Here is a 13183-nt window from a genome sequence, read left to right on the forward strand (position 1 = left end):
TTGGAATTTTCACAAAAAATAACTTTTATGTGACTTTTTAACCGAAATCAAAACGTGGCCCAACATTCCCCACCTTCCCCTATATATTAATTAAAAAATGTGTGAAACACATATACCCTTACACTATCCATCCGTACCATCAAATCGCGGCGCCAAAAGAATCGTAATATTGCCCTCAATAATATCGGGGCATTAGTGCGTGTTACATGTTAATTTGTGTAAATTTTAATTGCATTTTATTGTGTTTGAGTTCTTTTATCAGAAAAGTGAAGTAAAATCTTTTGTTTTTATAAACTCGATTTAAATATTTACGATGGTATCTAATCGGAAAGAAATCAGTACCGGCGAAGGAACTGTTACCGTTAATTCTGGAAGGAAGGAAAATCAAATCGGGAAATTGGACATTTGGCTGAAAGATCGCACTGTTCGGTCTATACCGTAATAAAAAAATACAAAAGTGCGGAAATCATTACGTCAAAACCTAGATTTGGCCGCCCACCGAAACTCTTGGTCCGTGAATGTCGCTCAATTCTGAATGTGGTGAAGAAAGATCCGAGAATAACTGCATCAACAAATGCACGTGATGTGCAGGAAAGGTTCACAAAAAATATTCAGTCGTAATGTTCAGATACATTTGTTTAACTTTTATTCAATATTTAACTTTTGTTCATTTATTTTTGTTCGTACAATAACAAAAGGGTTGCATTCTAACTAATCAGTGCTACCTTACGTTCATATTTTACAGAAGAACCAAAAGAAATAAAGAAAACAAATAATACCCAATGACAGGAAATATATAACACATTAGTTTTCCGCATAGAATTCCTTTCTACATTGGCGGCCTTTGGCTGTGCTTCAAAAAAATACCCCTCAGTCGGACCAACACCTGGGCGTGTTCAGTTTTTTTGCGTTAAACTCCTTTTTGCGTTGGCGACCTTCGGCCGCGCTTCAAAAAAAATAACCCTTGGGATTTATCAAGATAATGAGAATTCTGAAAGATTTTACATTACTCATCACACGATAATGAATTTAGTTATGACGTCATAATCTTTCTTTTTTCTTATTTTTATTCCATTACAAAATATGGTAATACTAATTTTTTTCTTGTTTACAACCACTTTCTTATTTTATGAATAAATGGATTTTAACTAAAGTTTGAATTAAAGTTTTTATTTATTTTATTTTATTTTATTTTATTAAAGCTTACATAATAAACAAATTATTATACAAACTAAAGTACGCAGCGCTAGCATCATAGGCTTTCGGCTGACTGGTGGGAAAAATTAGAAACTTGATTTAAATACAACAAAGGAGATCTGAATCCTTCAGATAATTATAAATTTTAGATATGTTACTATTAGTTGGGTTCATTAAAAACTGAACAGTATCATCATTGTTAAAGTTTTTGAGTCTGAGGCTGTCCAGAACAGAACAAAAAACGAGTAGGTGTAGCACACTAACCGTTGACTCACAAAAGTGACATTGGCTGACTACCATCCAGAAGGTGTGCGTTGGTAATGATAGTGTTTCCAATGCGGAGTCTGACGTACGGAGTGATGAGATTGACTGGCAGAGAGGTCGGGAAGTTAGGTTTCGTGCGATTTGGGTTAATTCTTGAGTAATGGTGATTGTAAAGTGCCCAATCAACAGCTAATTTGGTGTTTCTCAGTTGAGCGATGAGCCGGTAGATATCGCCCTTAACGAAAAATGATGAGGTTATGGTGGGAGAGTGATACATTTCCTTGGCAGTTGAGTCCGCAAGCATGTTTCCAATTATACCCGAGTGGCTGGTAACCCACATAATTCTGAGTTTATGTGGAAGCGATATCAAAATGTCTCCAATGGCGCAAATGATGTAATTGGAGTTGTTGCAGTTTTTTAAAGCTAGAAAGCAGGATAAACTGTCAGTACAGAAAATATATTTTCCTTTGTTTAGCTTTGAGTATTGAACAGCTTTAAGAATTGCGGTAGCTTCAGCTGTAAAAATTGAACAGAAAGAAAATAGCAGGCCATACGAAATAGGGTTTCCAACTTCACTAACTGCAGCGAAGGAGGAGTGAGTTCCTTTCGATCCGTCTGTGAATAGAAGTTTCCAACCAGCTGATTTGAGAGGAGCTGTTACTTTCAGGAAGAGGGCTTTATAAACATTGCTAGGAGTATTGTTCTTTCGTAGTTGAGCTAAATCAGAAACAAATGAGGCTTCACTCACACGCCACGGGGGGTGTTTAGTACTTCAAGGTAAAGCTATTTTATGCGGTAACTTATTTACTTTCACAAACATGGCGCATTTGTATAACGATGATTGAATCTTTGGCGATCGTATACGTGTCAGAGCTGAGTGGAAATCCTTCTTCAGAAAAAAACTGGGATTGATTATGAGATTAGGATAGAGTTTAAATAAGCTGTCTTCCATATTGTCTTTTAAAAAAGGCAGTCCACCTAACCAGTAGAGCCGGGCCAATGAGTGAGCGCTTACATGAAAGATACTTGATTATGTTTAAATTAACAAATAGTCTTTTTCTTACATATTGACAATGTTGCTTAAATGAATACTTAGAGTCTAATATTAAGCCTAGGAACTTAAAACTATCTGTACAGATTAAATTTATATTATTAACGGTAAGTGTGGGTGTATTACAATGATGTTTCTTACAAATATGTAATAACTTAGATTTAGAGGAAGAAATTGACGTGCCCGAAGAACCGGACCAATGGAATGAGGGATACGATTTTAGAAAAGGAGGACGTAACAACGGACAAATCGGAGGCATTAGAAAATAATACTAAATCATCAGCATAGATTTGGTGACTGATGTTAGGGAAGTCAGATAAAATTGTACTGATTTCATCAAATGCGATGATAAAAAGTATGACTGAAAGGGGGGAACCTTGGGGCACAGTAATTTTGCGTTTAGAGAGAAAAGATTTAACAAAGTTATATATATGTGAACCGACTTTCCATTTACTAAGCTGCCTTAATACCACGTGTATACCAATCCGATCAAAAGCTTTTAAAAAATCAAGTGAAAGTATCGACACATGATTTTTGTGGGATAATGCATCAAAGACAAATTGGTCAAGATGCAGAAGAGCGTCTAACGTCCCTTGCCCCTTCTTAAATGCAAACTGGTTATGGTGAATAAGATTGTGAGATTGAGCATACTAGGATAGCCTGATAGCAATGATTTTCTCCATTAGTTTTCCTAGGCAAGGCAGGAGGGATATAGGCCGATAACTATTGACTTCGCTGGGAGGCTTACCAGGTTTTAAAATGGGAATGACAGCGCTGGTCTTCCAAAGTAGAGGATAGTTGCCTGACCGAAGGATGTTATTATAATCATTAATTAGACGGGATAGCAGGAAGGGTGGGAGGTGTTTAATGATAGGGTAAGATATTTTATCAATCCCAGGGGTTTTGCCATTAACTGCAGAGAGTGCAGAGAGGAGTTCAAGAATGGATATATCAGAATCTAAAAACCTAGCTGAAGAAGACAAGTTCGAGGGAGGCCGGTAAGGGGTGGAAAGAACGGACAGTTTGCTGGAGGAAAATTCAGGAGAAAAACTGGAATCCGAGGAAACGTTGGAAAAGTGAAGCGCAAATTCTAAGGCTATATCTTGCGGATATAGTAGGTTGCCACGAGGAGAATTGAGGAGAGAAATCGGAGAAAAGGAGGTTAAACCAGACAGTCTCCTTATATCAGCCCAGATCTTTTTTGGGTTAGAAGAGGAATTGATTTCACTAGTGAACTTTTGAAAGCAGAGTACTTTAGCAGCTTTCGCCTTACGACGAAAAATCGCATTAGCTTTTTTGTATTGCATTAAATTAGCATTTGAACGAGTGCGCTTGAATTCGTGCCAAGCAAATTGTTTTTGTTGCCTAAACGCAAAAAGTTCACTATTCCACCAACGAGGTGCAAGTTTGGCTGATTTAGAGGAGGACTGAGGTATGGAATAATAGGCTGCAGAACGGATAATTTTTTGAATACGTGAGGACTCCTGATGGACATTGGACGAAATGGGGAAACGACGGGAATGCAATTCGCAGAAATGTTCAAACTTATCCCAATCAGCCAAGTCTGTTTTAAAGCATACTCTAGTCTTAAACCGGGATGTAGGATGGGGAAAGGAAATTTTAGAAAGGATGGGGAAGTGATCGCTACCATGTAGGTCATCGATCCGGAGCCATTCGGTTTTGGTGAGTAGGGATGGGGAGCAAAGCGAAAGGTCAATATGTGTAAAGGAAGAGTGAGTGGAAAAGTGGGTGGGGGAACCGTCATTAAGAACAATGTAGTTAGAACTAAGTATAACATCTTCAATAATTCGACCTTTCGGATTAGCTGAGGGAGACCCCCAAAGGGGGCTCCAAGCGTTAAAATCACCGGCCAGAAAGAAAGGAGTAGTTCCAGATGGGAAGAGATGACAGATATCACTTAAAGTGAAAGGTTCATTAGGAGGGGAATAGGCACAAGTAATGATGAGTTTAATAGGAGAAAGAATTTCTATGGAGAGGAAGGAGATGTTCGAAGGAGTAGGGGGGAGGGTGATATGTGGTACTTTACTATTGATCAGAATGGCTATTCCCTGTTTGCTGGTGGTATTGCTGGGGAGGTTATAAAAATAACCTATAAATGCCTTGGGGGTATGAGCTACAATATTGTTGGCAAGATGAGTTTCATTTAATAATATTACTGAGGGGTTGAATGTTTTAATTAAAAGTTCGAGTTCGATGAAATTATTTAAGTATCCGTTGATATTCCACTGAAGGATGGATAACATGGGTAGAAAAATAAAGAAAAAATAATAATATGAGGTTATGGGAATTTATTGTTCCATCGACGAGGGTGACGGAGATGAAAGGGAGGAGGAGGTTGGAAGGGTGTTATGAGCAAGAGGAGAGATGGCAAAAGATGCCAGGGGAGATAAGGTGTGTGAGGAGGGCGATGAGACGTGAGAAAGAGGAGAGGAAGATGGGGAGGGGGAAGAATTCAAGGGTGTGGGGTATAGAAGGGGGGAGTTCTTTGAAGTTTCTGGAAGTTCACTGTGATGCAATGGATTGTTGGTGGAGGATGAATCGTTGTTAGTTTTTGTTGTTGTTGCGTTATTATTGAGGTTAGAATTTTTAGATATTGAAGTATTATCTTTGTTATTAGGATTTTTTGAGTTTGAATTTATATCGCTGTTAGTTTGAATTTTTGCCACGTTAGCGAAGGAAAAGGGGGATGGGGTGGAAGGCTGTTGATTTTTATACATGGTAATGGTGTCCCGCATGGTGCATTTGTGTATAGTTTTAATCTTTAATATTTCTTTCGATTGAATAAATTTAGGGCAAGCATTTGAGGACGAGGGGTGTTCTCTTGCGCAGTTAGCGCAGTAAACTCTGGTGCAATCAGAAGGAGGAGAATGGTTAGGAGGAAGGTTGCAAATGATACAGAAAGGAGTTTTTTCGCAGTGTTTAACGGTGTGTCCTAATAGCTGACAAGTTTTGCAGTGCATAGGATTAGGGTAGTACGGACGGACATCTAGGGTTCTCCAGGCTACATCAATTCTGTTAGGAAGAGTATATTTATTGAATGTTAATAATACGGCACCAGTAGGTACACGAACGCCTTTAACTATTTTGTTAAACTTATGGACTGCAGAGACACCTTGTTCCTTGAGACCTTCAATTATTTCATCGTCGCTAAGTTGGCAAATAAAGGGGGCATAAATTGTGCCCTTGACTGAGTTAAGGGTGCTGTGAAGAGCAACTTCAACAGCACCTGCACCGGGTAGATTCTTAGTGAAAAGGAATTTATCAGCAATTTTTTGATTTTTTACAAGGAGGAGTAGGCTGCCATCGCGAAGTGACGAGATGTTGTTAATATCTTTACTGATAGCTTGAATACCTTTATAAATCGCGAAGCAGGAGATGGATGTAATTGGTTTACTGGCATCCCGCGACTTAATGACGAGGTATTTGGGGTCATCCTTCTTAGTTATGGGGAGTTCCGGAAATAGTTCCAACGTTGTTTGTTCAGGTTTTTTTCTTTTAGACTTCTGGGCTGAGGATAATAGGGCAAACCTATTATCACCCAGATTGGTGGCCCCAAGGGGCATTGTGAAAATATTACTTTTTATGTATGCAAAAATTTATGAATGTAGCACCAGTTAATAAGAAATAAACACAGCGAGAAATTAATAGTAAAAAAGTTATTTGTGCACAACTGTAAAGTAGCGTTATAACACAGACACCACTAGAATGACCGCGAGAGAAAAAGAAAAATGCGACCGTACGGTTTGACAACTCGGTTGCAGTAGTGAAGACACTTGAGGCCCTGCTACTCCCGACTTTCACTCACCACCTGAGCCTAGCCAGCCACCAGCATGGATTCCGAAAAGTGCACAGCACCACCACAGCACTTAGCGTCATAAACACCCAGATAGTTCGTGGCCTCAACCAGAAGCCACCCTGTGAGAGAACGATCCTCGTAGCGTTGGACTTGTCAAAAGCCTTTGACACAGTCAACCACACAACGCTATTGCAGGACATAGAAAAAACAACGCTTCCTCCAGGGTTAAAGAGGTGGACCATGAACTACCTGAGTGGTCGCCAGTCATCCGTACTATTTCGAGGCGAAACATCTAAACTGAGAAGAATTAAACAGGGGGTTCCGCAGGGTGGTGTCCTCTCCCCACTACTGTTTAACTTCTATATCTCGAAACTCCCACAACCACCAGAGGGGGTCTCCATAACCTCGTACGCTGATGACTGCACGATATTGACGTCGGGCAATGGAATCGATGGCATGTGTTCGAAAGTGAACAGCTACCTCTCCGACCTTTCTCGTTTCCTCACTGCACGGAATCTCCAACTTTCCCCCACCAAATCCACAGCGACTATATTCACAAACTGGACGAAGGAGTATAGACTTGAGCTTGATATTGCAGTCGATGGCGTCAAAATTCCGACTGTCAATAACCCTAAAATTTTAGGCGTAACCTTTGATAGTCTATGCTCCTTCACTCCCCATACGACCGCGATTATCGCCAAAGTACAGAGCCGCAACAAGATCCTCAAGTCGCTAGCCGGCAGCACATGGGGAAAAGACAAAGAAACGTTGTTGGCAACTTACAAGGCAATCGGCCGGCCGGTCCTCAACTACGCAGCACCGATATGGTCGCCTGGATGCAGTGGCACGCAGATGAGGAAACTACAGACCTGCCAGAACACAGCACTCCGGACTACGACGGGATGTCTCTTGATGTCTCCCATCGAACACCTCCATAGTGAGACGCGCATGCTTCCTGTAAAGGAGCATAATGAACTTCTCTCCAGGCAGTTCCTGCTGGGATGTTTCCGTAGGAATCACCCTTGCAGCCATCTGCTTGGAGCGGAGCCGCCTCCTAGGAGCATCAAGAGGTCATTCCTCGACTACGTCGACGACGTCGTACAGTACGCCGACCGAACTTCGGACGCTACAGACTTCAGACAGGTACTGACCGCCATTCACAGTGGAGCCATTAACACCTTCACCGACTCCCTTCCCGTGAATGGCGTTCTTGGAGTCAAAGCACCACCTATTGCAGATGAAGAGCTCCAGTTGCCGCGAGAAACGCGAGTGACCCTAGCGCAACTTCGTTCTGGGTATTGTAGCAGGTTAAACTCCTACTTATCCAGAATCGACCCCGACATATCCAATATATGTCCTGCATGCAACGAGTCTCCGCATGACACTGGCCACCTCTTTGCATGCCCCACAAACCCAACTCATCTAACACCTTCCTCCCTTTGGTCCGACCCCGTCGAAACAGCGCGTTTCCTGGGCCTACCGTTAGATGACCTCGACGACAACACAGATGACCCTTGCCACCCTAACGGGGATTAGCATATCCGTTAAAACAACAACAACAACTCGGTTGCGACTGAATTAAAGTTATTTTTGCACTATTTAATATAAAATAAACGGGAAATGTTTAGTATCGCGCCGGTTTAGTATCGTTTATGGAGAAAAACAGGGGGGGATTTTTTTCGCATAGAAATCCTTTTTGGGTGTCAATTCTTCAGAATTCTGCCGCTACAACAACAACATGCTAATATTGTTTTGTGATAATTGCTCAGTATAACTTATTATGAGTGGGCAGCCTCAACACGTGAAGTTTGTTTCTCAGTTGACAGAAAAAATTATAATAACAATTCAAGAAGATGGCACAATCATTATTTTGAAATTTATTTAATTTAACTTAAATTTAAAAATACAAAATTAAATGGTGCGGTCAATTGCGTTGCGCTTAAATTGTATTTAATATACCATAAGTTTTTACTTCTTATTTTGGCAGCAGATACTGTTTTTTTACAAATGTTTAGTACTATTCGCTTGTTTGCAATATGGTTGCGATATTGTAGAAAAGATCAATGAACTAATTTGTAATATATATGTATATATAATTCTGCTCTATTTTTTGAATAACTTACAGGCATCATCACAATTATACATGCAAAATATGTACTGTTTATTAGAAAAAATTGAACTTTACGATTTCAATATGCTTTCACTTCACAAACTTTTAATGGTCAGTCTCATGTCTTTTATATTATTACAATTTATTTTTCCACACCGCAAAATATCGTAATAAACTATAACTCCAAACAAATATCAGCAACAGCTCCAATGTTTTGATTTAATAATATACCGCAGACTACATGGTACGAAACTTTTTAATTTGCGAGAGTGCTGCCAAATTCCTAATATTTATAACATTTGACAGTGGTGCCACCTCTGGATTCTTTAAGTTTGCAATCACCCTTAATACCATGTTCAGACTGAAAAATTAAAATAGTAGATTATATTTAAGCATTTCATAACCCAGTAAGTGAGAAAACTGACTGCCGTTAGCAATATTAAAATACAGCTGTTATTGTCATTCAAGAATTCACATCGCTTAATATTTATCAAAAGAAAAGATGGTCATATAGTATTTTAAAATAAAAGCCGTCTTTTTTCAAATATTTTCCATATAATAGAAATAATGGATGCATTCTTTCATTTGTTAAGTCGATTTTCAAGTGAAATTAGATTCATTGCTTTAAAATAAATTTGTTTGTTTACATTTTTTCCTGTAGTGTCTAAATCAGCTGTGATAATGTAACAGATTTGCAGTGCTGACAAGTAGATTGCGCAAAATGAGAGTCGCACAGAGAGATTTAGCGTGGATCAGTTTCAAATCATTTCAATGAAGTGGTTTGGAACTGTCATTTTTGTATGGCGAAATCTTGATAAATTTTTAAGATTAGTGGGATAATCCATTCAACAGCCGAAATCTTGTGATTGAGTGTCGGACTGAACATGGTATAACCGTGCGATTCTGTGATACAGTCTCAAGTCTCTAAATTTGTTAATTTAAGTTAGACACAATTTTTGAGACTTGAAACGATTTTGTTATTCTGTAAAAGTGGGCATACACGACACACAAATGCGTTCGATCGGTTTATCCGTGTATGGGCTTCTGCGCGTACCGATCCATGTTCGCGGAAATGTTTAATTTTTTACGATCGGTGCGTGAGCATGTGTGTCGTGTATGGCGTTGTGAGCGCACAAAATCTCATTTCTCGCGTGTCGCCGAGCAGTGAAGATCGCGGACAATTGCAACTGTTAAGGGGAGAGCCTCCTTCAGAGGCTTCAAAAAATCGACTTTTTTTAGGATTTTTTTGGGAGGGAAAGAAATAATTGATCAAGCGAAATTTCTAGGCTTTAAGCTCCAGTTATGCATGCTTGACTCAACTTAGCTTCGAAAAAGGTGACTTGTGAAACGTAACTGCAATTATACTAAACACAGCGCGTAGAAATCAGCTGTTTTTGAATGTTGAGAGAGCACACAAATGTGACATTTTACTTTATATGTGAAGCTTGTGAAAATTTAATCAATATTAAAACAAATTGTTTTGCTGAATATATTAACTTTAATAATGGATAGTGATTTATTCCATGAACTATTATATTTAAATATTCTTCGCCTTCAAAGAAGAAAAGTATTAAGAAGACGTAAACGCCGCTGGTCCGTTCATCCAGCAAATTGGGAAAGAAATCCAAATGGTTTCTTCTGGAAGAACTTTTTAAAATTAAAAGAAGACGACCAAAAACTATTTGCTTTAACACGGATGAATCGGCCAGTATACAACCTTCTTTTAAATATTATTAGTCCGTTTTTAAAAAAACCAAAACAACAAATTGGCGTCGAGGAGCGAGTGGTTATAACTTTAATATAAGTAAAACAATATTTGAAGTACATATATTCATTTAATTGTATTCTCATTTATTTTTTAGGTACCTCGCTTATGGAACACCTTTTGAGATCATAGCCTCGATGCATAATTTAGGGAAAACAACAGTGCGGAATATCGTACTTGAAACGTGTGAAATATTTTGGTTACACCTGTGCCCGATATACCTTAGCGAGCCAACTATCGCACAATATAAAGACATTGCTGCAGATTTTTTAAAACTGTGGAATATACCCAACTGTGTCGGAGCAATTGACGGGAAGCATATAGGCTATTATTCGTCCACAGAATTCAGGCTCGTTATTTTATAATTATAAAAAGTTTTATAGTATAGTTTTAATGGCATCTTGCGACGCTAGGTATACGTTCACCTCTGCCAGCATTGGTAGCTATGGCGAACAAAGTGACGGAGGTATTTTAAAAGATTTGCAATATTTCAATATTTACTTATTTTTATTTTATTTCAAGGTGTCTTTCAGCAAACTAAATTTGGTCAAGCACTCTTGGAAAACAAATTGCCACTACCACCAAGAGCTCCATTATGGAATGGATCCTCAACAGATTTTCCACATTTTTTTGTGGCCGACGCAGCGTTCCCATTGAAGGAAAACTTAATGCGACCTTACCCCGGTGCACAGCTGCCACGAAACAAAGCAATTTTCAATTACCGGTTATCCCGAGCTCGTAGAATAATCGAAAACAGCTTTGGTATTTTAACTGCTCGATGGCGTGTTCTACGAAAGGTAATAGACTTTAGCCCAAAGAACTGCGAAACAATTGTGTTAACCTGCTTGGTTCTTCACAATTTTGTAATGTTGAATGACCATGATCGTTGGTATTGTCCAGATACATTTGTAGACACAGACACCGCAGACCATGGAATATTGGAGGGAGAATGGCGTGAAGATTTAGAGAGTGTTGGAGGTGCATTACATTCAATAAGTACAACTCGACGCAATGCATCTAGTTTCGCATTCCGTCTAAGGGATTTTTTGGCAGATTATTTTATAAATCAGGGAGCGGTTTCATTTCAAGAAGATCGTATTTAGTGTATAGCAATGTTTGTGTATTTTATGCATTTGAAATATATACATATTTTTATGTATAAAATTGTAATCTAAGTACCTTTATACTATACTTTTTGTTACGTTAACTTTTTTGTGATATTTTATTAAACCATGGATATATCTATAAATATTGTTTTATTTACTGAAAAAGATGGTAATTATCTGTATTAGGAAGATTACACAGGCATATGGCAAATGAATTCTGTAAAATAATGCTTCTAACGAAAACATATATATTTTATTTACCGACAATAAATCATGATTTTGACGGTATGTAATTAGTAAATAAGGCATAGGCCGTATAATCACAAGTACATACTTTAGGCAAAATAGGATAAGTTTTCCCTATCAAAACGCTATCATTCTTTAAAAATATTTGGTGAATGTTTTTTGCAACTACACGATGACAACAACCTTCCAATCATTAACCACTACCAACATAACCACATAGCACACAATAAATAAAAGACATACAAAATTAAAGAGTTATAAAAACAAATTATTTTATTTTTTCAAAAACATTCTAAAAACCCTTTTGAACATTCTTAAAACTATTTAAAAAAAAATTAATGTTTTAAAAATTTTTTTAAAACTATTTTTGAAAAATGAGGTACATTGTTGTTTCTTATGTCTAGGTAACAAGCGTTTTAAACATTTTTACATATTAATTCAATATATGTATAAAACAACATACAAATGATTTAAAAATAAAAAAAATTATTCGGGTTCCGATTTAATAGCAAATAACGAATTTGTTAAAACTTGTATTGCTTTCATTTGCTTTACCTCGCTCATACCGTTCATGATAGAGGTCAACACAACACCAAACGACCTCACCGCCTCGCTGCAATTGCTCCTCTCTGCACACATGCTTTTGTATAGCTCGCACGATTCTTTGAAACAGCTGTCGTCATCGCTGTTTGTTTTCTTGACTCTTTTCCGGATCGGAGTTGAAGACGACAACTCCGAAGGCGACGATAAAATAGTCGGAGAACTTTCAAAACTAAATGGCTCCAACAGCTCCTGCGAATACATATCTTCTAAAATGTTTGTGGTGCAGCGATTTCTGTAAAAGGGAAATAAATATTTAATACGTATAAAATATTAAAAAAAAAGATTAACTTACGGTCTGGGCTGTATATATAGTTTTAAAAAGCTCATATTATCGAACAATGGCCAGGTTTCGGTGTTACTCGCCCCACTTCCTGATGGTGACTCCATTTTCCTTACTTCCCTACTGAATCTCTCCCTTAGAGTCAGCCACCTCTTCGAACATTGCTCATCTGTAAAATAAACCCAACATACAACTATTAAATTCTACCTATATATACTTATACATATATACACAATATATTAAAATCTAATAAATAATAATAACAATTACTTACCAGTAGCACCTAGCTCCTTTGCCACGCTTACCCACGCAGCCTTCTTCTTGCTCGGCACCCGGTAGCCTACGCAGGCCTTGTTATACAAAATTTCACGCGCACGCACTTCTTCTATTAATTTTTCATCATTCATTGTGATTATTTCGATTATTTATTTCTGGCAAATTAAATTTAGAAAATTAAAAGACGCGATTAAAATGAAATGATGAAAATGAAATAAAGCGCGCTATGTAAAAAAGCGAGGGAAAGAACCGAGCTGACACTCTCTGAAATGTCAAAATAAAGCGAGAGAGCAAAGATGCCACTCTCTGAAATGTCAACGTAACTTGAAATTCTAAATTCAACAGACTTTCAAGTCAAGTCAAGCGTTCGGTAATCAAATACACGCAAGGCTCATTAAACAGATCTTTTATGTGACAGTTCTCAAGTCTGGCTAGGTCAAGTCAAGCATGCATAACTGGAGCTTTACA

At 38.1% G+C, this 13183-nt stretch overlaps 3 protein-coding genes across 12 annotated transcripts in view; 2 read left to right on the top strand and 1 right to left on the bottom strand.

Moving 5' to 3' along the window:
• Positions 1-8735, bottom strand: part of LOC105225614 (calcium/calmodulin-dependent protein kinase kinase 2) — a 215268-nt gene extending 206533 nt beyond the window's left edge. For 3 of the 7 annotated variants that reach the window (XM_049450020.1, XM_049450016.1, XM_049450013.1), the window contains exon 1: positions 8453-8728. In XM_049450020.1, coding sequence (XP_049305977.1) covers positions 8453-8461 — 9 coding nt within the window. In that variant the 5' untranslated portion in view covers positions 8462-8728. Of the gene's footprint in view, positions 1-8452 lie in introns of all 7 variants that reach the window. The other 4 variants (XM_049450019.1, XM_049450015.1, XM_049450018.1 and 1 more) reach the window with 3 other exon arrangements.
• Positions 1-13183, top strand: part of LOC105231136 (ubiquitin-conjugating enzyme E2 G1) — a 539049-nt gene that overhangs the window by 388746 nt on the left and 137120 nt on the right. The window lies entirely within an intron of this gene.
• Positions 9634-11557, top strand: LOC125776721 (putative nuclease HARBI1). Of its 2 annotated transcripts, none has more exons than XM_049450266.1 (3): positions 9634-9774; positions 10302-10670; positions 10727-11557. In XM_049450266.1, exons 2-3 carry the CDS (start codon positions 10598-10600, stop codon positions 11305-11307), a joined length of 654 nt encoding a protein of 217 aa, XP_049306223.1. In that variant the 5' UTR covers positions 9634-9774; positions 10302-10597; the 3' UTR covers positions 11308-11557. The 2 variants fall into 2 exon arrangements, with proteins under 2 accessions (XP_049306223.1, XP_049306222.1); XM_049450265.1 differs by lacking the exon at positions 9634-9774 and adding an exon at positions 9791-10243.

This window comes from Bactrocera dorsalis, chromosome 2, assembly GCF_023373825.1.
Source record: "Bactrocera dorsalis isolate Fly_Bdor chromosome 2, ASM2337382v1, whole genome shotgun sequence".
In the NCBI taxonomy this organism is placed as follows: domain Eukaryota; kingdom Metazoa; phylum Arthropoda; class Insecta; order Diptera; family Tephritidae; genus Bactrocera; species Bactrocera dorsalis.